Below are 26620 nucleotides of genomic sequence, written 5' to 3' on the forward strand. Positions count from 1 at the left end.
AGTCCATCCTATAATCTGGCTCTTTGGGTACCATACTAGTAGCTAGCAAACATAATCGTGAGAATAAAGGTAAAGCTAGTACCTGGAGATGAGAAGAAGTCGGAAGAACGACGAAGAACGAACTCAACACTGATGTCTGAAAATGGATGAATCACGATAGGATAGTAGTAAAAACGATGAAGGCAAAAGTAAAAATTCAAAATGGGAGAGACAGAGTAATTAAAGGAATACCGCGGCAAAATCAAAAGCCCTAATTGCAAAGATCGCGACTAAACAAGCGCAACTACATAATTCAAGCGCGTGAATAAGGTGAACGGTTTTTACGCGTAGAAATATGGTGGGACACGTGTGAAAGTGGAGAACATGGATTGACCGCATTAAAGAATACTGCTTTTAAGAACAGGCCTCTCAATCCTGTACAAAGTTCCAGATGGAGGTTAAAGTTGTTTCAAGGAAATCAGCCCTGTAACTCCATAATTGCATTCCAGAATGAGTTGCTTTATTTCCCAAGAAATATAAGACAGAAGAATCTCAACAAACAACACTGTTATGATGAATTGAGACATGCTACTTGAAGTTCTTTAGTCTAGCCAAAACACCAGAGTTGTTGTGTTTTGACTAAACTATGGGGGAGAAGTTGACAGGGACAAAAATAAGCATCCCTTAAAGATAGGAATATCAAACATATTCGGTCCAAATTCGCCCGAAACAACGCTGTTTCGGGTATTTCGACATGAAGAAGATCAAGGCAAAATACGAGATAGATATCAAGAATTAGAGTCCAATCATAAGTCTAAAATGAGTCTTTTTCCTACTAAAATGCATGATGTTTTAGCCTATAAATACATGTAAAACCTCATTGTAAAATCATTCATTCACAAGCTCTCAATTACTCAAAGCCTTACACTATATTCAATACAAAAGTTCTCTATATTTTCGCAATCTTCACGTGTTTCTAGCTTTTCGTTATAGACGATATTTTTTAGCACAATGAGTTGTATGTGTTAGTCGTGAATAAACTAAGTTCTTCATATTTTATGAGATTAGTATTGGTGCAATATTTTCTTTTTAATTAATTGATTTTCTTTTTGTATCTTTACTTTGTTTAATTGTGCACTTGACACTTATGCTTAAAGTTTTAAGCTTAATATGATTAGAAAATATCAAATCTTGATATGAAAAACGTACTAAAAGAAAAAGCAGAACAATTGCTCCAATCAGAATTTTTTATATAGTATTTACTAAGCTATTTGACAATATATCATCTAATTAAATATTTTGTATTTTATGTATTTTTCTCAAATATGAATAGATAATTCAAATTTAGGAATTCACATGACACACGTGATACAAGCAATGAACATGTAGTACTTATATAGGTATCTAATCTTGCATAAACATGTACCCTCTCTGTCCCAATTTAATGGGCCACAAGGTTTGGGTACGAATGTTAATAAATAAATAATTTATAATAAAATAGGAGAGAGAAAATAACTTTTCTTGAGGATATATTTATCCAAAAAGTAGGAGAGAGAAATAAAGAAGAGATAATCATGTGTGAGGTACAATGACATTTGGTGTAAATAATGAGTTATATGTGGATATTTATTATGTATTGACTTTTCATTTTAGAAAATAGCCTATTAAATTGGGACGTCTAAATAAGAAAATATGGCCTATTGAATCGGGACGTAGCTAGCGAGTAATACTTATAGGTACTATCACTACCTCTACTACAGTTGAGAAAGACAATTTGGATATTTTAGAAGTACTGGAATTATTAGAAGGGCAATTTTAAACATAACCCTCAATTCTCTCACTATTGCCCCCTATTAAAAATAATAATAAAAAAATTATAATTTTACTATTATACCCTTATAGCTTATTTAAAATTTATAATAAATTAATAAGTTTATAAAAGTTAATTTTCAAAGAATATTGTGTACAATCTCAAACTTTTTATAACCCCAACTCAAATATTTGTAAATAATTTATTTTTATAGCCCCAACTAAAATTTTATGAACATGAATAATGGAGAAGAACATAAATACCTTTTCTCCTGCCACAGGTCCGCCCCTAGCCCTACTAGCAGACTACCGAAATCCGCTTCTCCCGATGAAACAACGCCAACGCGCAGAAATTCAGAAAGAGTGGTGAACGGATAAATGGTGTCGCAAAAGTTGCTCCTGTATCAACTCCTAACGCCTCAGTTACGGTCTCGACAAATTGGTTGAACTGCAACACGTAGCTCAACAAATAATTGACATCGCTATCGACATGAGCTCGAATGTGTGAGTTGGAAGAGATGAAGATGTAAAGTTTTCTTTTGTTGGTGGTGAAGATGGAAGCTTCGTAGGAGTCATTAAAGAACTTAGGTCAACAAGATTAGTCCTTTACAAACAAGAGTTATTTTCAAAGTTTAGTTTCAAAAGTTTTACAAGAGGAGGTTCGGTACTATCAAAGGAGCCATCGACGAATTAATTTTCTCACAAAAATCATATATGACAGGACGTGGGGTAGGAAAAATGGCACAACATGAATGAATGTAGACCACAAATTACAACCAAAACAATTTCCATGGAAAATAATCATCATCTTCTAACTTTAAATAGTTAATTAGTCGTACAGGAAAAGACAAACATGCTATGAAAATATGCTAGGTCAAGTCCAAAATATTCTATTGGAATTCAGCCTCTCTTTGCTAGAGAAAATAATTCAAGAACAAAATTGATACCTATAATCAAGAACTACCCAAGAAGGCGACACATGCCCAAGCAACACCAACATAAAGCCTTTCAAACATGAAGAACCATAAACAGCAACCCAATAATCACAACATATAAACAAAAGTCGTATAAACACAAATAACATAGGGGTGCCAAAAAGTCAGACTTATAAGAAAACATACTCGCACGATCTCCTTCTTGCGTCTGTTCTCTGCACCTGTGTCTGCATCTATTCTCTAACGTGTTTAATTAAAATTTTGAGTTAGGGGCTATACTGATGGAGTTATTAGGGTTATGTATAAGTATTTATAAGTGTATGAGTGCCACATAGTATTTTTGTCATAGGGGGTAAGCCAAGACTCATGCACCAAGACTAACTATGTGGCACTCTCCCAAGATTGAATCACGGGCCGTATCCACCCAACCGAACAAGATATGATAAGATTAATCTAATCTAGTCCTATCTAATCCTTCAAGGGGGCGTTCGGTTGCGGAGATTAAATTAGCCCGATATTACCTAAGATTGAGTAGGCCCAAGACTAATTTTGTCATAGGGGGTAAGCCAAGACTCATACACCAAGAATAATCCTATGTGGCACTCTCCCAAGATTGAATCACGGGCCGTATCTTCAACCGAACAAGATATGATAAGATTAATCTAATCTAGTCCTATCTAATCCTTCAAGCCGAACGAGATTGTATGCAGTATTCTTCTTTCAAATTAATTTTTATAAACTTTAATCTATTACAAATTTTAAATAAGCTATAAGAGTATAATAGTAAAATCATAATTATTTTTATTATTATTTTTAGTAGGGCTATAGTGAGAAAATTGGGGACTGTGTTTAAAATTACCCTTATTAAACTCGGGCCGATATTTAAATCTGTATCCATTAATGAAGGAGTTATTGTCAGAAAATACTCATATTTTGCCATTTTTCTGATTTTATGACCTTATAATTTGGCCATAAAATACATCAATTTTCAATTTAATCGTAATTATAACATGACTTTATAATCTGACTAGAAAATACACCAATTTTCAATTTAATCGCAATTATAACATGACCTTATAATTTAGTACTAATAATATCAAAATTTAACATTAAATATTTTTAATTTTCTTTTTATCTCACAACATACTAATTTTTTGTTGGTCCTAATATTTTATAATTTCATAGTTTAAATAGATAAATACTTAATTATATATGTAATATAATAATATAATATTAAAATCAAATTTATATATATGCATTTTTGTGTTGCAAATGTATATATATATATATATATATATAAACAATATTAATATAAAATAACTAATCCACTAACTTATTCTTTATAAAAATAAATCAATCAATTAACAATAATTTATACATAACAATTTAATATGAAATTACCTTTTTTCGTCGTATAGATGAGCTCTATTTTTCTTTTTTACGGTTTTTTCCACTGGATTTTCCGTAAAAGAGTTTTAATGAGGCTCGGCCCTTAGTCTGCTTTTCTTGTGCTTTCAAGGGTTTTTTAAGTTTTTTTTTTCTTTTTTCCTTTTCTATACAATCGCAATTCAATAATTTAATATGGAATTACAATAAATATCAATATGTCTATGATGAACAATGATCTAAATAAGGTTATATTATAATCGAGATTAAATTGAAACTTGATGTATTTTCTGATCAAATTATAAAGTCATGTTATATTTGCGATTAAATTCAAAATTAGTGTATTTTTTGGTCAAATTATAAGATCGTGTTATAAATTCAGAAAATTGACAAACTATGGGTATTTTTCGGCAATAACCCCATTAATTAACTTGAGGTATATTTTAATTTGGTCATTTTTTATTTAGATAATCTATAGTGGCCTTCTTCAAAAAAGAATACTGAAGGTAAAACTACATTTTATAGCCCATTTGTTGGAGAATGAAAATGGGCCAAATGCATCTCCTCGAGCCCAGTAAATAATTTATAATATATAACAGGCCCGGCCCATAGCGAAATAAAGGCCTTCCTAGATTGTGATTTTCAAGTCCAATACTAGTAAAAAGAGTGACCATTTATAATTAAAATTATGATAAATAATACTCCTCCGTCCCACGAATCTTGAGTCACTTTTCTTTTTCGGCTGTCCCACGAATCTTGAGTTTCCTTTTTTGACAAAAAAATTCCCTTTTATTCATCTTTTCACTTTTTCACCGACCACACTTAACACACTAAATAGTATTTTCTTAATTCCCGTGCTGAAAAGAATTTATTCAAGATTCGCAGGACGGAGGGGTAGTAATTATGAGGATTTAGTTTTTATAAAATGCTTTTTTTGGAGGGGGGGGGGTCTCTCTTTTGTATCCACTGTTGTCTGCAGTTGATAGTAATTAAATCAAGACTTGATTTTGAAATTCATATATGTAGTAAGAGACCACCTTTTTTATATCAGTCACGTTTATACAATCGGTGTTTAAATATTCAATTTACTATAATATATATACTATATAGTCATGTCTAAAATACGTATATGAATAACAACTATCAACAAAGTTGTTCATTGTAGGTTGACGAAATAGATATAAGTTTGAATCAATTATCACATTGGACATGTTGATGATTCAATTCAAAATCCAATCATTCATGTTAAAAACAACTCCAACCCTATGGACCAAGAAAATAACTCATAAAAATGATTATGCTTGCTGATAAAATGACTTTGAATCAATTATTTTGCATGGATAAATGTTGGCACCAAAAGTTGTTCTAATTAATGGAATCATTTATCAAATTGCAATCACATACTATAAGGACCTACGAATTTGTCACACCATGCCATGTCAAATTGTCAATGATCAAAATCTACAAAATGAAAGGTACATGGATTTATTAAATTTCAATTAATATATTTAGCCGACATATATTTGAAATAAAGGAAATCTCAAAAAATTAATTTTGTGTCTAAAAGAGATTGGTAAGATCTAGTAACATAAAGAAACATTTTACGAGTACAATAAATGTGCCTAGTTTAAAGTGCCACGGCTCATCCATAAACAATAGAAATAGCCACGGTTTGTTAGTTTAGTGGTAGGGTGTTAAGTTTTAGTCCATCGTGACACGATTTTTGAAAATATATAAATTTTCGACCAAATATAAGTGTAAATAAGATGTGTGTGTGTTGATCTAGTATTTTTTTTTTTGATCAAGTAAATTTCAATTGAAAAAGAAAACGGTACCAGAGGTACCAAGGATTACAAGCTTCTGAGGATTAAGTCATCAGAACTCCACAAGGAGAAATCCAAATCTTTATCTAAAACACCATAAATTCTATTCCAACACCAAGTTCTAGCTTTTAACTCCAAAATCAAATCCACAACTTCCCAGTCTTTTCCTTCAAATTTTTTGTCGTTCCTCTTCTTCCAAAGAATCCAACAGCATCCAACCCAAATCAACCTAAGGAGCTTCGTAACCTTCTTATTTTTGCCACAGTAGCAGAACATTTCCCAATGCAAACCTGTCGTGCAAGGTCGGGCCAAACTGACTCCAATCCATTGCTGAATCTTATTCCAAATCTCTTGTGTTTTAGCACACGAAGTGAACAGGTGATTAGTGGACTCACCATGCTCATGACAATGTGGGCACTCGCGCTCCCCGTCTCCCAGGCTGATGTTCCTCTTACTGAGATTGTCACAAGTCGGAAGCCGGTTCCGGAGGATTCTCCACACTGTAACCAAAGCTTTATGCGGTGCGGGCGTTGTCCAAATCGACGCCAAGGACTTCGCGTCTGCGTTCTGACTTTGACATTCGCTCCTTCTTGATTTGATAGCAAAATAGGCAGATCTCGTGGTGTATTTGCCATCCGGTGCTGCTGTCCAGTTCCAGCCATCTTCAATACCTGCATTCGGACAACAGTTTGAGATAGCATTTGTAAGCAGAATGACCGTCTCCCTCTCCCTATCCCGCAGCTCCCTCCTCCACTTCAAGTCCCAAACCCAATCCTTCCCAACCCACTTCCCTGACTCCCTGACACTAGCTTCCTTATTAGTATGATTAATATTTGAGGCCAAATATTTTAGGTTCGACTTGATCTTTAAAATTATTTGTTTATTTGAAAAAAGATGAAGTGTAAATAAGATTTATATCTAAAATTGGTACCAATATCTTGAAAATCTCTCCTTAATTTTGGGGTCGGAAAAGTTAATTTCCTGTTCGAGATATGAAAACACCTGCAAATATTATGTCTAGAAAAAAAGGAGAAGTATATATATAGGGAAATATTAAACCAACAAAATCCCTTTAATCATTTGCATGAACATAAATAAAACCCTGGTGGAATGTGGCAAAGTCACATAATTGAATGTTTTCTTAATTAACATTAATTTTTGGTTAAACTAGTGTTAATTATTGTCTTCATCATTAATAATTATAGCATCAAAATCTCTTCTTCTTCTTCTTTTTTGGTATGTGGCTTTGCGTGAATGTTAATTTTGCACGCTGGATATTATGACATTTTTTTATAAGGTTTAGTGCCGTATGTATTTTTCTTGAGAGAGATAAAAATTATACTACATATATAGAGAGAGTAGTTAGATTGTAAATCATTATTAGAGTATAAAATATGAATGTATTTACATAATTAATTAATATATCCCTAATTTAATGGTTGATATTTAATCGTTAAAATTGTAATGCAAATGTATGTGGGGGAAGGGGGGATGAATTCATTTTGAAATATAAAATATGAATCATTTCAGTTTTTAAATCATCGAGATCAACGATTAATTCATTACTTTATTCGATAAATTCAAGGTATTAAGTTCAAATTTTATAGGAAGCGAAAATTTTTATTTTCAGAATTCAAACATTTATCCATTGAGTTTAGACGTATTCTACATATGTACAGGAGGGGGCTAAAATAAAAACAAATTTTAAAATATTCACTTTCAGCCCTTAAACCATCAAGGTCTACAGTTGATTCATCACTTTGTTTGATGAATTCATTGTCTTGAATTTGAATCTCATAGGTAGTAAAAAATTTAATTTTTGCAATTCATACATTTACACAGTGAATTGATACATGTTCTACATAGAATTCATACATTTATATACGAATTTTTTAAAATTAAATCTCAACCGTTAGATTATGAAGTGTGGATCTATTCCTATTTTATATAAAAAGATGTTTTTAGTCTAGTCCTCCCCTGCGCGTGCGCGTGAATGGAAGTTCACCCGTTGCATTTTCAAGGCTTTGTATCAAGTGATGGATTGAAGTTCACAATTTATGAGGAAAAGATAAATTCAACGTTTAAAATATGGTTAAAATGTACAACAAATAAATAGTAGACATTAATAAAAAAAAAATCATTTTTGCAAATTCAAACTGGTTTGTATTATAGGAGTCATGATCAAAGAGACAGTCAATGGAAGACAAATTTTCAGAGAATGTTTCTGGTCCCATTGCCACAGTTTATCATTTCTCCAACAAATTTCACAATCACTATGTTTCTGATGCACATAAATAAAACCATAATTACATAACATGTTCATATATATAGGGGAAAAAAAATTATAATGTATAAGGGTTATCTTTGGGAACAATCATAGTATATCCTGGTAAGTTATTATTGATTTTGGAGTATGTATATATATATATATGATTACTATATCTATTTAATGTGCATCATCTATACAATGCATAACATAACATAATGTTTTTTTTTTTTTGAGACAACATAATCGAATTATTTATATAGTCTTTCAGTCACACACATTCCATCTCATCGATATGACGATTCATAAAATTGTAATTTTTTATTATATTTTTTTGGGAAAAAAAGGCAAAAAGGAAAAGATGAACATAAGGCTGCATATGGGATGTACGCTCTTGCCAAATAAGAAAGCAAAGAAATTTGGATGGAATCTAAATAATTATTTTGATAGAAAAATCTAACCCATTTGAAGACAAGAAACACACAAGTTTTTGCTTTAATTGCAAAAGGGTGAACAAAGATAACTTTTTCTTTTGTTCTTATTGTCTCTCCAAGTTACACAAATAAATTCTTGAATAATCCCATTAAAATTTTGAACATTACATTTTCTTCTATCTTAGATTTCCAATAATTTCTAAATACACACACACATATATACATATATATAATATATATACAGTTTTAGCCCTTGGTTCACTAGGATATACGATTAATATAATGCATCACTTTAATAGATGAATGCAACAGTACTTGAATTTGAATTTCATGAAAAATATTTTTTTTTTCTACTATAGTTAATTTTATAACAAATGCAGTAATATAATATGTTTAGTGCATCGTTCTCAATTTTCACAACAAAGTATAGTTTTATTTTAACCAACTCCTATATAAAACTATTATCGTAAGAACTATGAGAATTTTGTATAAAGTAATTTTATTGAAATTCTACGCTCAATAAATATCACAAATTACTTTGTTGGTTTAGTACAGGAATTCTCACAGCAATTTTTTTTTATATAAACTACATATATATGTTTTTCATATTTTTTTTAAAATCAAATATTATTAAAACAGTTAATAATTTGTACTACGTTTGGGTAATACTTCTGATTCTGAGAGCTACATATGAGAAAAAAGATGTACAGTTAAAAGTAATTTTGAAAAGCATGCCTGCACCATTTCATTTCATCTTCTTGAAAATAATGCATAATGATTAATAATCATACATGTTTATTCCATATTATATACTCACTCCTCCGCCCATGAAAAAGAGTCCTACACTCCTACTAATCCTTTTTTCTTGTCTCCAAAAAAAAGATTTCATTTAATTTTTTGAACCATCACATTATATATTTCCTCATATATTTAATTATAAATTAATTATATTTTTATTCAATTTTTTTTAACTAATACTTCCTCCGTCCATGAAAAAGAGTCCCATTTGGGGTTCGGCTCGGGTTTTAAAAAAGTTGTTAAAGTAGGTGTAAGTGAGAAAAAATTATAATTTGTAGGGGTATTATTAGTACAAAAAATAGAATAAAAGTACATTCTTAGTTAAAAAGTGAAATAAAAGTACAATTTATAATTAAATGTAAGAGAAAAGGTGTGATGTGATGGTTCAAAAAATTAAATGAGACTCTTTTTCATGGACAAAAAAATAGGGCAAGTAAGACTCTTTTTCATAGACGAAGGGAGTACTATATTTTTATTTAATTTTTTTATATTAACACTACCCTAATAAATTATACCTTTATTCTACTCCCTCCGTCCCATGAAGCATGACACACTTCTTTTCGGCACGAGAATTAAGAAATTGATATTTTGTGTGTTAAGTGTGGTAGATGAAAAGGTGAAAATGTGAATAAAGGGTAATTTTTTTGCCATTTTTAGAAACGTGTCATGCTTCGTGGGACAGACCAAAAAGGAAACTGTGTCATGCTTCGTGGGACGGAGGGAGTATTTATAATAATTTTATTAAAAATTTGTTTCTAACGTCAAACGAGATTCTATTTGATGGAGGAATGGAGCATATATATTTTCCTATATTTTGATAGTGTCAGAACTATTCTCCATTCTTCGCAACAATCAAAATTGCTAAAGTTAATCAATTGCAAACTCACATGATGAATAGGGAAACTAACAAATACTCCCCTGTACATTTATATTGGCACACTTACTTTTTTATTTATTTTATTTATATTGATATTTTTTAAAAATAAGTATGTGGTCCTTATCTTCTCTACACACATTAAATAAATAGTCTTTACCCACTTTACACTCTTAACCCTTTATTTTTAATCTCTGTGTCTAAAGTAAAAGTGTCAGTATAAGTGGAATGAAGGGAGTATTTTTTTTTTTTTTTTTGTGTTAGAAGATAGGGGAACTAACAAATAGTACTAAAATATCATGTATCAGTATGATAATGTATAGGTTAAAATCTAAAAAAAACTGAAATCATACTAGGAAAACAAAATTAATACTCCATATCATTGTAATTTGTAACAATGCATCATTTTTCTTCTGAAAAATTGTAAATATTTAAAAATGTGCATAGATTGTTGAGCCCTCACATATTGACTGGTTTCCCTATTTTGCCCTTATGTGGTAAAAGAAAATTTCTTATTCTTAGCAAAGCGACCACGCCAGTTTGGCTGCAATCATTTGGTCTACTTTCTCATTATTCCCCCACATTCACCCCCTATTCTTTTTTATGTATTAAAACAAATATTGCGACTATCACGAAGGAATTTTCTTAGCATAGAATGACATAAATCTTAACAAAAAAAATTATTGAGTGTATTAAAAATATGGTTAATACATGGTAATTAATATTAAAAATAATGAAAAAATTTAAAAATAAGAATAAATAGAGTATTATAAACAGTGGAATATATTTCTAAAAAAAGAAATAATGAGATATAATTTTAAAATAAATAAAAAATTATGAATATTCCAAAAAAAAAATTAGAAAATTCTTTCGTTAACGAAGTGGGTACTAACTAATTATCATACATATTTTGGATGTCTCTAAATATAAATATTCGTCGAATTCGATATAATTTAGTTACAATACCCATCATATGAATATTTATAAAATAAATTAGTGCTTCATGTCTCCATATTGCTCCATTTAGTCACTCTATCCTAATGTAGAGTATCGAATTATTATATATATTCTATTAATAAAAATATAATTTATTAATCCACTAAATTAAAATATTGTGCCAAACAAAATTTTGTTGTCGAATTTCACTGCATTAAACGAGAAGAAATAGTGCATTTTTTTAGAATAACGAGAAGAAATACATTAAGGAGGCATAATTTAAGCACCAAAAACTGAATTTATGGAGTCAGTTATGAAAATATGATTTAATGTCTTGGCTGATTACTCGACATTGTACAGGTAATTTTTCCAAAATAGAAAAAAAAATGTATTAATCGATATAAAAATTTCATAATAAGGAGAAAGAAAACGAAAGCAATCTCCCTCCGTGACATGTATGAAGGATTAATTAATTAATCAATTAATCTCGGAATTAGAGACCCCCTCGTGCGGACAGGCCTGCCACGCTTATACAACTGATAAACATTATTAAATTAACACTTAAACATCGCATAAATTTATAATTTAATCAAATCCCTTTCACTACGAGACAAGAACAAGATACTATTATTAAATTACAAATTAAAATAAACTTCAGAAAAAATCAACTCCTTCAAAAAACCTCAGAAATAGCGCTTTGAACCTCTACAAAAGCGTGCTTTCTCCCTTCCCAAAGTCGCTCTTCCCTCCCTACCCCAACCCCCCACCCAACCCCACCAACAATATATATGTATATATATAGATACACAATCTTCTTCATACATGCTGCATTGCAAACTTGCATTACATCGTGCTAGCTTAGCTAATTAACACAGTTCCAAAACAAAGCCAAATTTCTTTATAAGAAAAAAATGGAGTCTTCGGACAAGGCGGCGGAGAGTGTGGTGGTCGGAAGCTACGTGGAAATGGAGGCGGCGGAAGGGAAGCCTTCCGGCATGAAATCAAGAATCTCGAAGCTCTTCTGGCACGGCGGCTCCGCCTACGACGCCTGGTTCAGCTGCGCCTCCAACCAGGTTCACTTACATTCAGGGGCCCATGCACAAAAAATCCTTACATATTAAAAAAAAATATCGAAATTTCGAAAATAATATTTTCCCTTGTTTTGATTTAATAAGGGAAAAATTTTAAAATTTGAAAAGATTATTTTGTCGTATTTTAATTTGGTAAAGATCTTAAGTTCGAGTTCACGTGTCACTATATTTAAATACTTATTTCTCATTTATTTTTTTAAAATGTATGGTGAGTGCTTAAGCGCCCCCGTATTGGCTCCTCTTGGGTTTGTCGTTGCATATTAGAGACGAAGCCAAGCCGGGGCTAAAAAAGATTAATTATCATATTTATATAAAATTATAATTTGTTTAATTTATTAGGTGGCGCAAGTGCTGCTGACGTTGCCCTACTCGTTCTCGCAGCTGGGGATGACGTCAGGAATTCTCTTCCAATTATTTTATGGGTTGCTTGGGAGTTGGACTGCATATCTCATAAGCATTCTCTATGTTGAGTACAGAACTAGAAAGGAGAGGGAGAAAGTTGTCTTTAGAAACCATGTTATTCAGGTAATTTTCCATTTTTTTTCTTACAAAAATTAAGCATATCTTCACATGTGCATTTCTATTTTATCATGTGGAATGGTTTTGTTTAATTGTGTATTGTATTTTTCAAAAAATAGTGGTTTGAAGTTCTTGATGGGCTTCTTGGGAAGCATTGGAGGAATGTGGGCTTGGCATTTAATTGCACCTTCCTCTTGTTCGGATCCGTGATCCAACTCATCGCTTGTGCTAGGTACGTGTCTCGTCAGATGCTGCACTGTTTCGTTACATTAAAATTTCACGAGAAATTCGTTTAAATTTTTTATATATATATTTTGTTTTCCTCGCAGCAATATCTACTACATAAATGACAACTTGGACAAGAGGACATGGACATACATCTTTGGGGCATGTTGTGCAACAACTGTTTTCATCCCATCATTCCACAACTATAGAATTTGGTCATTTCTTGGCCTAATCATGACCACTTACACAGCTTGGTACCTCACCATTGCATCCCTACTTCATGGCCAGGTACCTCACCATCTCGATCTATTCGATCGCGACCAATTATTAACGACTGTATTTCATCGTGATGTATATAGGTCGAGGGCGTTACGCACTCGGGCCCCACCAAGATGGTGTTGTATTTCACCGGAGCCACAAACATTCTATACACATTTGGGGGACATGCTGTGACTGTGTAAGACATCCTAAGATTTTTTTTAGAAAAATGTATTACACTATGGTTTAGTTTAATTTATCTTGCCTAGCTTCCAATGTGCCTGTCGGGTAGGGGTAGAAAGGTAAATTTGCAGGGGGTGTTTTGAGATTCTTTAGGCCTTACACAAATTTAAAACGGACTGAACATTGACAAATATAGACATGGTCTGGGTCATCCAGACATGTAATCTAATGACCAATCTCTTTTATTTCATAAAACAATTCTTTGAGTTGAATGTCATGTCTTTTTCTTCACTACTCCCTATTTAGTGGATTTCCATTACTGCCCTTCTCTTTAGGCGTGCTAGGGTGAAAAGAATCGCACTTTCTTGGGAACCCACTTTTTACCCTTTTGGAGTGTATAGCAAAAAAGCCTAACTTCTTTCCCCAATCACTTTCTGCACCTCACTGTTTTCTTCATAGAATTCTCTGGTTAGTGATTTTTATCTATTTTATCCCAATTGTTTCAATTTCAATGAATTTATCATTGGAGCTTCTTCAATAATACAAATGAAAAGATTAAAAAGAGAGTGATAAATACTTAGTAATTGATAAGTTTCACGAGCTAGGATATAACTGATACTCCCAGTCATATGAGAGAACGACACGAGTTTTAATAAAACTGATTAAATATATAATGAGTAGAGAAATAATCTCACCTTAAAGGTAGGGTTGTTAATAATAAATAATTATATTGTGAGTGGAAAGAGGATTACACCATATGATAGAATAGGTAAATAAGTAAATATATGAATGATAATCCATTATGGGTAATGTTTATAAATAACATAACACTATTTTTTATGAACATTTCAAAAAGAAAAATTGTGAAGACCAAATCTTTAAAAGATTCAATTATAAACCCTAATAAAAAATGCAACACTACAAAGTAGTGGTACTGCAGCTCTGTCACAAGGGGCTATGAAATGATACTACACAATAAAGTGTGTAGATTTGTTTCAAGTAACAGTGCAGTCAATGAACAGATAACATCATATCTCTAGATAGGAAGATGGGCTTGTGGTTTTGGGATTGAATGCTTTGAATTTATTGTTTCTTTTTGTTTTTTTTTTCTTGAGACAAATCATAATAAATGTTTGATTTTGGACAGAGAGATCATGTTGGGATTGAATGCTTTGAATTTATTGTTTCTTTTTGAGTGTGTTTTTTGTTGAGACAAATCATAATAAATGTTTGATTTTGGACAGAGAGATCATGCACGCAATGTGGAAGCCACAGAAGTTCAAGGCCATATATTTATTAGCAACACTCTATGTGTTGACTCTGACCCTCCCATCTGCATCAGCTGTGTATTGGGCTTTTGGAGATTTGCTTCTCAATCACTCCAATGCTTTCTCTCTCCTCCCAAGATCCACATTCAAGGACATTGCCGTAATTTTGATGCTAATTCACCAGGCATGAATCTTGATTGTTAGGTCATTCAATGAGATCAACTCAAGCAACGTCTAACAGTGTTGTCGTTGTTGCAGTTCATAACATTCGGATTTGCCTGCACACCCTTATACTTCGTGTGGGAGAAGGCCATAGGGTTGCATGAGTGCAAAAGCTTGTGCAAGAGGGCGGCAGCCCGGCTACCCGTGGTGGTGCCGATATGGTTCCTGGCCATCATCTTCCCGTTTTTCGGCCCCATCAACTCCACAGTCGGATCGCTCCTCGTCAGCTTCACCGTCTACATCATCCCAGCCCTCGCCCACATCTTCACCTTCCGATCGGCCGCAGCAAGAGAGGTACTTATCCCCCTAAATAATTTATTCGTTGGAGGTAGATAGAATTCAAGATTTGGTGGATTTAATTTGTGCAGAATGCAGTGGAGCAGCCTTCCAAGTATTTTGGGAGATGGGTGGGGGCATATTTGATCAACATATTTGTAGTGGTGTGGGTTTTGATTGTTGGGTTTGGGTTTGGTGGATGGGCCAGTATGACTAATTTCATTCACCAAATCGACACATTTGGGCTTTTCACCAAGTGCTACCAATGCCTCCCTCAGCTACCGCCGCCGCATTCACCCGCTCCTCTGCCGCATCCCATGCCCAACACCACCCATCCGCCACCTCATCACCACGCCCTTTAAAATCGCCTCAGACCAGAATCATGGAGAAACAGCTTGAGATTGAGAGCAATGAATGTAGCTTCGCCACGAAATGCACTAATGCAATGAAATGTGAAACAATTTTGTGGAGAAAGTGTGTAAATTTAGAGTAGAGCTTCTATTAGTTGCATCTTATCAAGTATTTATGCAAACAACAATACCTAAATCATCAATAATTTCATTTTAAAAAAACGTCTATAATTTTAAGCAGCATCGAAAACTTCGTATCCAACTTCAGAAAATAAAAATGGGACTGAAAAGGGCAAATCGTTCCAATGCCCACTAAGAAGAAACTTCATCATCAAAATATACGCATTGCACCTTCGCATCAAATCAACAGACATAAAAAGCTTCTCCTAATTTATGTAGTTAGATAAAACATTTATCAATGTCGCAATCACAATCACACAGCATCGATTTACAATTTTTTTCAAACAAGCAAATAAAATAGTCAAAAAATAAAGAGATAAATCATTCATTCATTCACAAAAAATCGATTAAAATTGAAATAAGCGAAGCCGATTCAACAAAAGCAGGTGAAAAACAGAGACGGATCAATGAACCCAAGCACTCAATTGATTCGATAAATTGCCAACCAACATATGTTTATACATGTACGCATGTATACATTTGTGGACAAAAATATAACATAAAACCAACATCGCATTCAAAATATTTCAAACCCTAACCAGAGAGAAATCTGGGGAGCAGACAGTCGAGAAACCCAAAAGCGTCTTGCTCACACCAGAACAAACATCATTCTTAGATTTTTTTTAATACCATCACCATATAAGAAACCCTAGATCAGACAAAAAAAAGTAAAATAAACCAAGCTTGGAAATAGGCTACGGAGAAGCAGATCTAACGATTGTTGTTAGGGCACTCGCGGGCAAAATGTCCATCCTCACCGCAGTTATAGCAGCCGCCTCCGCCGCCGCCACCTCCACCACCGCCGCCGCTGTACCGGCCACCTCCTCCACCGCCACCTCCGGTCGGGCACTCCCTCGCCATATGACCGTTCTCACCGCACTTGAAGCAGCCGCTTCCGCCGCCGCCTCCTCCGTAACCACCACCGCCTCCTCCGTAGCCGCCGCCGCCGCCTCCATAGCCACCGCTTCCTCCGTAGCTACCGCCGCCGCCGTAGCTACCACCTCCTCCGTAACCACGGCTGCCGCCTCTGCTTCCTCCTCCGTTGTAACCGCCTCCGCCGCCTCTTCCACCGTAGGATCCTCCTCCGCCGCCCCCGCCGCCTCCGCCGCGGGTGCTGCCCTGCACAGATACGCCGTCAGGTCCGGTCACGTTGGCCGCCTTGGCGCGTCCGTCGTTGCCGATCTCGACCGTGTACTCCACAACCTCGCCGTCGCCGAGGCTGCGGAATCCGTCGGATTTGATGGCGGATTGGTGGACGAACAGATCCTCGCTGCCGTCGTCGGGGGTGATGAAGCCGAAGCCTTTCTGATCGTTGAACCACTTCACACACCCCTTCTTCAGATCGCCGTCCGCCATTTTTCTCCCAAAACCCTAATTTCTCACTCTCTCTCTAAATGGTAACCCTTTCTCTATCTAAACCTTTGTATAAGGGCTTGCACAGAGGCGTGACTATATATATTTTTGTTGGAGTGCGCCACGTCATCGGACTTGATTTTGTTATTCAACTGCTTGAAAATTACGAAGTGGGGTCCGTGATTTTTTTTTTCTTTCCTTTATTTGCTTTGTTTTAATAATTATCTTTTTGGGGAATCAAAGCGACGGACGGATTTTGTCGGGATGATCCAACGGCCACGAAATATGACCGTTCGATTCTCGATTTGATTGCCATTTATTTATTTTTAATAAAAGTATATAATTTGGAGTTTATCATTGTATATTTGTATTGTTAGTTTCTGCTGAAAGATTCAAGATTTAACCTGTTGAGATTTTTTTGCTAGTATTTATTATCATCAAATAATAACTCGTCTATTTAACGATTTTTTTTTTCCCTAACCATGTTAAAAATATTCTTTTTTGTAACTAGGATATACTTGAAACATAAAAGGATTGAAACGCTTTAAATGCGTGTAAGCTTACGCATATCAATTAGGGATCTTTTTGCCAAAAATCAAGATAGATAATTAGATATGATTATTTGGTTGTGGTAATATTGAGTTAGAGTGAACATTATTTTTCTTTATTTTAAGCCAATCGAGGGAACATTATTTGAAAGCGAATATCTTATACTCCAATCTGTATATATCGAGTTTTGATTGGGACAAGATTCACATAATTTTTATTCAAAATTTGGCTTAGTATTATTAGACTATATTTTAGTAGTATCTACTGTCTAATCCAATTTATTACCGCAAATAATTAAACTGCGTCTCACTATATTTTCATAGCGAAAATTAATATTCTAACTCTTGAGGAATTATATGATTAGGGCGAAGCTGTAAAGAAACTAAACTCGCAAATTATTTGAATTTCAGCTCGAAAAAATATTGTTTAGCGAAGTTCCATACATAATAAATAAATCAAATTTGAGTTTGGTAGTCCTCCCAAAAAAAAATAAAAAAATGAGTTTGGTAGTATTGAGATCGTGAACACGTTCGTTATGTAATTTAGCTTGATAAATATAAATTATTAATAGATACAACTTTTAATTATCTATACTAAAATTAATAATGATTGTATTAAATCTTTAATTAACTTTATTTGTCATAAAAAAGTAATTTATATATATATATATATAGGATATATATATTATTTTGAATGAAATAATTTGTTTTAAAAGAAAATAATCAATATTTTGAATATAAATATAAATTTATAAAGTTCGTATAGATTCAATTAAACTTGTGAGAATCAAAGTATTTAATAAACAAAGTTCGGAATTCTACTCGATAGTCGATACTAAACATTCTTTGTTTTTACTATAAATTCACAATTGTGTCTCATGAAACTACAATAAATTCTTGAATATTTCCTCCACTTGAGATTCATAACTTCAACAATATATAACCTAATGTGAGTTACAAAATTATTACTATTTCAGCATAATTTATTTTATGATATAGTCCACATAGGGATTGTTCGATTTAAAGTATTAGAGCATCTGCAACGCTCTCCTCGAGTGGCTACTCAAGGAGGGTGTTGCACTCGAGTAGGCGCGATGCGGGGGGGAGCTCCTCGAGGAGTTCTCGTGTTATCGGGTACCCTCGAGCGGCGCGTGCTCTGCACGCGCCAGAAAAAAAAAAAAATTTCCAACGGCTTTTTCGACTGTTTTTCAATTTTTTTTTTCTTCCCCAACGGCTCTTTCGTCCGTTTGAGCCCATTTTCCTTTTTTTTTTTGTTTTTTTCTTCTTTTCTCTCTATAAATAATACTTCTCCCTTATTCATTCATCACAACTCACTTTCATTCATCACAACTCACTCCTTCTTCCTCCTACAATTTTTCTTGCAAAATATCATATTCGTTCTTCCAAAAATGTCGTCACCTGAACATGATTCTTCGCCCGATTCCGACGAAGTCGCTGAAAAGTTCATGGAGTTGGTTGAGTTGCAGAAACAACTGCTTCAATCATACTGCCCCCAACCGGCGCCGGAGCCGGCGCGTGCCAAACATCCCCGATCATACGTCCACCGTGATCGTGAAGAGGCCCATGTACGTCTTATGCAAGACTACTTCGTCGACAATCCAACGTACGGCCCTACTTTTTTCCGGCGTCGATTTCGCATGCAGAATGAGCTGTTCTTGCGCATTGTCGAGGCTGTTCAAGGTGAAGATATTTTCTTCCATATGAGCACTGATGGAGCACCTTTGGGCACGTTTCGGACCTCTAGGGCCAGAGTAGTTAAAATTTAGGAATTGTTTTTATTTTATTTAAGTTTTATGTAATATTTAGGATTTTATAATTATTGCAATTTAAATTTAAAATAAATTATGTTATTTAAATTATGCAATTAAATTTAAATGAAAAACATAAAAATCAAAACTAATGTTATCAAGTAGGCTATCAAGGAACCCCAATGCAGCACTACCTACTCAATAACACAACCACTATCAAGTAGGCTATCAAGGAACCCCATTGCGGATGCTCTTAGACATGACTAGTTTCGTGGAGTGGATGAGGAACTAATTACTAACATCTAACATGACTTTGCCCGATCAAAAAAAAAAAAAAAAGACATGACTAGTTTCGTGATATTCTATTTGAATGGGTACTTTAAAATATGATTAGTTTCGTGATATTCTATTCGAATGGATGGACGTTCAATACTCAATTTAAAATAATGGCACTTAAATTAGATCTCGACTTACATTTTCTTTTTTCTGGAGAGGAAATCCAATGACTTTATTCAAACCATATCCGAGTGTACAATATCCCAGAGCCATGAAGGAAAAACTCGGGCGGTTAGCCTCCCATCGTGCATGACAAAAATCAAAAACCACATGCTCTCGGGCATAATTAAAAGTTTTCCATAAATCGTTACATAAAAAATCCGAACCTATGTGCTTGTCCTGGAGAGCGTGGATCACCAGGAGCGAGTCAGAGAACAAAACGACTGATCCAATATCATGCTAAAGACAAAATTCGATGCCAAGCAATATAGCATGCAATTCACCCATGACAACCGTGGCCACATATACAGTTGGTCTGCTCAACGCAACAATAATTTTTCCCAAATGATCCCGTTAATATAAAACCAATGCCCAAGCGCTGACCATTGTCGTGATAAGAAACATCCACATCTAGGTGCAAAAGCCCCAGCTTAGGAGTTTTCCACTTCGCCAAAACCTTTGGTGGTAAGATGTGTTGATTAATAAACATAAGTCTTCGAGCTTCATGGTAGGTTGACAGTGAAAGAGGTAGCTGCCTGATGAAACAAATATCAACATCCTAAGGAAAAATAACTAAATCGTTGTTGGAATCGAACCTGAGTGTCACGATTTGCTTGAGGAATCAGAAGAACTTGAAGAACACTGAAAAATAAACTGTAGAATCGTTCTTGTATTGAGAGATAGCCTAATCTTAACAAATGAAATGAATTCCCTATTTATAGAGAAGATACAGAAGGATTAAACAGTAAATTTCTAAGGTTCACGTACACTGCATGCGACGCCCAAATCTTGATCATTTTCACTGAAGATATTGTTACTAATTAGCAGCTTTTGTCAGGTATTTTGTCGGATGTGTAGTCAGCATTGATCAACCTCTATCTTTTGTATTTTGACTCAACTTGAAACACCTATTGAATTAACTCGCAATCGTACGAGGTCAATTGCAGTGGAATAAGCTAACCCAAGTCGTACTCTCAAGAAAGGCTAAGCAGGGCGTTTGCTCGTGTTGCACACAATTAACAAGAAATCAACCTAAACACTCTAATCAATATTTTGGGTCTGACACTCTCTCTCATTAACTAACACGTAATTGAAATAAAACATATAAAATTATCTAGAGGAAAATCAACTGTGAATAAGCAGTAATAAAATAGCATGTAATTCTACGCTAGGGTTCGTGAGGAAAGCAATAATTCAATAATTAAACAAGCAATCATGAAATCAATTATCTAGACAACAATCTAATTCATAAATAAGAATTAATCTAAAGAGCATAGGGAAATAAATACTGATACTGTGATGAAAATCATAAATCCAGAGTTTATCTAGGCAATAATTAGAAACTCACGGTAAGATGATAACTAGAAATAAATCTCTAACTACTGAATTACTCAAGGCGTAAGGATGAAAATCAAAGCAATAACCCTAACTAGGAAATACATAAACTTTCACAAATTTCTGGAATTGCACACCACCTTTAAATTCAGCCCCACAATACATAAACTTTGATATCTTTCTGATTTTTCCCATGGCACCGGAAATCCCCAAATGAAGAGATGACGTGGACGCCGGATTGTCTACGTGGACTCGCCGGACGCCACGTGGAAATGAAAATTAAAAAACGACGTCGTGAATGATAATCTCCCAAAAATCAAGTCTGAAATTCCCTCTCCCATTTCTCCAAAAAAAAACGTCTGAATATTCCCTCTTCTCTTTCCCTTTAGAAGTTCAAGCCCCAATTTGGAGAGAAATTGAGAGCGCAACCTCTATTTTCTTTGAGAATCAGAGACACCAAGGGAGTGCAAGCCCTAATTGCTTCCTCTGAGTGCGAGCTTTCAAAACCTAGGGAGATTCAAGATCCAGATTCGCGAGCTTCACCACACTGCGAACCAAAGCACCGCGTCTGTCGCGAGCTTGAGAGAGTCGCGTCTGTGAAGATGCCCTAATTGCATCCGTGAAGAGCCGCGTATATCACGAACTTGCAGGCATAATCGAACCAGAGTCGAAGGACTCGAGCAGAGCCCTAATTCGAAAAAGACACCAAATTCGCGAGCTTCTGAAATCGCGTCAGTCTTTGAGCGTCGCGAGCCGAAATTGGGAATAGAAGAGAGCATCTGAATTTGAGCGTTTGTCTTTCAGCATCGGACGTGGCCTTCATCTTCAAAGTAGAAGGTAGAAGGTAGCTCGATTTGAAGGGAGCAAGAATCTGAAATTCATCCATTGAAATCGTCTTCTGAAGCTGTTCTTAATCAATTCCCCTTGTCTTATTTTTCAAGATAGAAGGGAGCTCTTTCCGTCGTCATCTTCAAAGTCTGAATAATGTCGAACTGTTCGAGCTCAAGGGATTCAATTGGGCGTGAGAAATTGTGTGGGCATGGTATTCCAGCGATTGAGGAAACCTCACACACTCAGAAGAATCCGGAAAGGAGATTCCACTACTGTTCTAGAAGGAAGGTAATTTCATCTATTGACGTGGGATCTGGAACATTGAGTATGGCCGAATCAAGTAGATCGGTAACATTCTCAGTTTTTTATAAGAAACCTACTACTCTTAATCCTTCATTGCAGAACTGTTCTTATGTTGAGATATTTAATGTTGTTGAGGAGGATCGCATTGTGCAGGAATTTTTTGATAAGTTGCAGGATGAAGACGACATTGAGCAAGAATTCCTTGCTAACTTGTAAGAAGAGACGGCCATTGTTAGGTCCGGAGAGTCTCGAATAGGTGTATGGGGGGGAAGGGGGAGAATACACCTATAGGCTATTTTTGAAAATAAAACTTGAAACACAAACCGACACAACCTTTTTGGAGAAAGGAGTTTAGTAAAAGTTAGGTTGATGACTGATACTAAATACTCTTCAGTAAGGAGTTATCAAGTCTGAGACTTTAACTGATACACGTAAAGCTTCAGTCAAGTTTGTTGAACAGAGAGATGTTATGAATCTTACTGACTATCCGAAGATTAATCAATTAGACTAATAACACACGCAGCGGAAAACTTTTGTTTCGAAATAGCCTGTGAGATTAAACACGTTGTCAGAAATTAAGTTTCTCTTTGCAGTTAATCAGTTTTCAGTTGGAAAAGGTTTGAACACAAGTAAGAAGGTAAAAACTGAAAGCTGTAAACAACACAGAGATTTTTACATGGTTCGGAAAATACTTCCTACATCCACGGTCAGTTGATCAGACTGACAACTTCACTGGGCATGTGCTTACAGGTGCACAACAAACCTGGGCATGTGCTTACGGGTGCACAGCAAACCTGGACATATCTTTAGTACCAACACACCTGATTGGATTTCTCACTCTTAGCACACACTGGGCACTAACATCTCTTCGGAGATAGAGCACTGGTCTGAACTCCTTACAACTCAATCTCTCAATTCGGTCGGTTGAAAAGAGTTTCGAAAACTTGCCAACTAGATTACAAAGAATAGGTTCTCTGTAATCAGTTAAGGCTTTGGATATATAATATTTGCCTAAGTTCTAAGATAATGTATGTAATCAGTAGTGACTGATTTTTGGCTTTGTGATTCTCTTCTTCGATTCAAACTTTGGAATGGTTTTGAATGCTGAGTGATGAATTCGGCAGCGTTTCAGCTTATGTAGTTGAATCGGTGAAGATTGAAGTGATCCTCGAGCTCTATTTATAGGAGACGTCTTGAATAAATCTGTTGGCTGAAATGGTCTTCAAGAATTACTTCCGTTAGAGAGTAATTTGAACTTGGACTGAGGCTTCAATTTTCGAGGTTCGTTTGTTTGGTGAGAACGGCTACTTTGAGGAGCAAGAGATAGGACATATCTGAAAAGATAATCACCAAAAAGGAAGGGCCTCTGCAGAGAAAGGACGATCGTGAGATCTCTGCATTTAATGCGGCTGTACTTCTGGAGTGCGTGGCTTCCTTTAAGCTTTGGAGCTTCTGTCCGAGGAAGAATGTTTAACTGATACTTGACTTTAGTATGAGTCTGCTGAATCCACGTGGGCTGCATTAAGTAATCAGTCGTAACTGATTCTTGGACTGGTTAGTCAAATACCAGTATTTGACTTTGCCTTAATTCGTCAACAGTCGGCAACTTTAGTCTTCAGTCTTCAGTCCTCCGGCTTCAGCCTTCAGTCTTCAGAACAACAACTAAACTAGAAAAAGAACTCTAACGCTTGAGTTCGAACAGTTTTAGTCTATTACAAAGAAGGCCTATTGATTTTGGTATCATCAAAACAAGGAATATGATATTTCATTAAGTTTCCAACAATTTCCCCCTTTTTAATGATGCCAAAACCACACAACAGTTCTAAGACAAGAAAAGACTGAACAAGAACAAAAAGTTACTAAACAGGGTAAATGCTATTCCCCCTTAACAAGAAAACCTATTAACTTGCATTCTCGAAGGAAAAACACAACAGTTCAAACGAACAAAACGAAGACATAACTGAAGTAAATAATCAGAGCCTGGACAAAAAGATATTGTCTTCAGGTTGAGATCAAAAGAAGTTCATTTCATTTCAAAAGAAAACTTGCAATACACACAAAGGAGTAAAAAACAAAAACACATGGACACCACCCATGGACTCCAGCTGTTTGCCTGTTTGCGCCTTTGAACTTCATCTTCATTTCCATTGGCTCATCTCCTTGATTGATATTTTAGGAAAGTGTTTCTCTTACACTCTTATTTCAAGCAGTGTTTTGTTCTAAGTGTGGGTGGGGAGCCTTGGTTTTATTGATTTTGGTAAATACGGGAGAGTTTCTTTGTGTGCTTCATTGGTGGGGCAAATGGTCCCCTTGCATTTAGTAAATGCTTGAAATTGAGCTTGTCTGTATTGATCTTGTGAAGATGTGGCTCTCAATGTGATTTTCGGGTTTGTGCCGTTGGTGGTTATTCTTATTTTTCTTTTGTGCATATCTTTTGTTTGGTGCGATGAATTAGAAGTTTTTGTTGCAACACATTTGTAAGCAATGGAGACGTGATTTGTCCGATAGATGCTAAAGGGAGTATTGTCAGTGTGATTGCCTACGATCTTATCTTTATATGTGAAGTTGTATGAATTTTGAAATATTTGACAGCTCTGAGTCTCTGCTCCTCTAGTATTTCTATGAGCATGGGAAACCACGTGAGAAAACTTTGGATTACCTCCAAAAGGCTTTATCTCATGAATTGTGGCTTAACTGTTGAAAATAAAAGAATAACTTTCAAAGAGAACAGAAGATTGTGAAAAGAAAATAGTGAAAACATAAGATAATGATTATAAAGGCGATCACATTAGAGAATTCACTTCTAGAGGAGAATTAGGTCTGATCGAATCATTTGTATTATAATGGTGTTGCTTCTTAAAACTTGAAGTTACTTACACCATTTGAGAGATATGTGTTGACTGAAAAATTTGAATTGATTTATTGAATGTTTGGTTGAAATTGAGTGTTGAGCCGTCTCTTTATTTGATTTATATGGATTTTGCTTGAGGACAAGCAAAATGCTAAGTGTGCGGAAGAGTTGTTTAGTCCTATTTTGTGATGATTTTATGAGTGTTTAAGAGTGCTATGGGTTTATATTTTGGTTTCGTTCACTCAAAAGCTAATTGAGTTGAGCTTATGTGCTAATTTTGTTGTTTCAGGATTTGAAGCTCTAATTTATTAATAAATGGAAAAATATGGAGTTTGAATTATGTTGATTGGTCTTGAGAAGAATTGTAACTCGTCACAATTCTTCTCAAGACCAATCAACATAATTCAAACTCCATATTTTTCCATTTATTAATCAATTAGAGCTTCAAATCCTGAAACAACAAAATTAACACATAAGCTCAACTCAATTAGCTTTTGAGTGAACGAAACCAAAATATAAACCCATAGCAGTCCTAAACACCCATAAAATCGTCACGAAATAGGACTAAACAGATTTGATTATTCACATCTGACTTCCATTATTTCTATTAACACTCCCTCGAACTTCAACATATTTTTCAAGCCTAACTATAGTTTTCAGCTCTGATTTACTGTCTTTAAATCTCGTCGTCGTCAATGTTGACTTGTTATTTGATTTCTCAGCATTTTGTCAACTCTGATTATCTTTCCATGTGTTTACTAATTCCAAGTATTCTTTAAACGTGATGATCAATGTTCCACCTTCCATGTTTTTACTTGTATTTTTCACAAATAAAATAAATAATTTAATAAATGACAGCGCTGATGCATGATTTACTCATCATCAATGTTATTCAAAAACTCTCCATCCTTGTGCACTTGTTGCTCATGCTTGATTTCCCGTAAAAATTTCACGCCAATTACATTTGGAGAATCCAAACCTCGAGATCCTCCTTGTCAAACTTATTTCTGATCATTTTCCCCAGCTCTTTCACAAATAAGAAAAACCATTTTTTCATCGCAATCCAATAAGAAGTATGTTTCCATGTTGCTGGGCAAACAAGGTCGCAAAAGATTAAACAATGAGAAGTAGATCCTTAAGATTTTTTACACCAATAGCAGATGCCAATGATCGGTACATGGTGCAAGACCAAGTTCTCATGAAAATGAATTAAGTCCTTGAAGAGATGCCATGACAAATGGCAAACTTTTGGGGGGAGAAATTAAGAGGCCTCAAAGCAGTTTCCACCACTTGATCGTTTCACAAGTGGAGGTGTAAGCATGC

At 34.7% G+C, this 26620-nt stretch overlaps 2 protein-coding genes across 2 annotated transcripts; one reads left to right on the plus strand and one right to left on the minus strand.

Annotated features, from left to right (window-relative positions):
• The first annotated feature begins 11988 nt into the window (after nucleotides 1-11988).
• LOC130989329 (auxin transporter-like protein 2) lies at nucleotides 11989-15756 on the plus strand. The gene is made up of 8 exons (XM_057913291.1): nucleotides 11989-12313; nucleotides 12671-12856; nucleotides 12970-13082; nucleotides 13180-13363; nucleotides 13435-13532; nucleotides 14761-14968; nucleotides 15043-15300; nucleotides 15375-15756. The coding sequence occupies exons 1-8, from the start codon at nucleotides 12152-12154 to the stop codon at nucleotides 15642-15644; spliced, it is 1479 nt and encodes a 492-aa protein (XP_057769274.1). The 5' UTR covers nucleotides 11989-12151; the 3' UTR covers nucleotides 15645-15756.
• Nucleotides 15757-16220: 464 nt separating this feature from the next.
• LOC130989330 (glycine-rich protein 2) lies at nucleotides 16221-17273 on the minus strand. The gene has a single exon (XM_057913292.1). The coding sequence runs from the start codon at nucleotides 17166-17168 to the stop codon at nucleotides 16524-16526; it is 645 nt and encodes a 214-aa protein (XP_057769275.1). The 5' UTR covers nucleotides 17169-17273; the 3' UTR covers nucleotides 16221-16523.
• Nucleotides 17274-26620: the final 9347 nt, after the last annotated feature.

This window comes from Salvia miltiorrhiza, chromosome 6 (assembly GCF_028751815.1).
Source record: "Salvia miltiorrhiza cultivar Shanhuang (shh) chromosome 6, IMPLAD_Smil_shh, whole genome shotgun sequence".
Lineage (NCBI taxonomy): Eukaryota > Viridiplantae > Streptophyta > Magnoliopsida > Lamiales > Lamiaceae > Salvia > Salvia miltiorrhiza.

What these genes read in the sequence shown, in the direction of transcription:
- LOC130989329 (XM_057913291.1), top strand. Translation starts at nt 12,152, where the DNA reads ATGGAGTCTTCGGACAAGGCGGCGGAGAGTGTGGTGGTCGGAAGCTAC. An exon ending in CAACTCATCGCTTGTGCTAG is followed by an intron (nt 13,083 to 13,179) that starts GTACGTGTCTCG and finishes TTTTCCTCGCAG; the next exon opens with CAATATCTACTACATAAATG. An exon ending in CATCCCTACTTCATGGCCAG is followed by an intron (nt 13,364 to 13,434) that starts GTACCTCACCAT and finishes TGATGTATATAG; the next exon opens with GTCGAGGGCGTTACGCACTC.
- LOC130989330 (XM_057913292.1), bottom strand. Translation starts at nt 17,168, where the DNA reads ATGGCGGACGGCGATCTGAAGAAGGGGTGTGTGAAGTGGTTCAACGAT.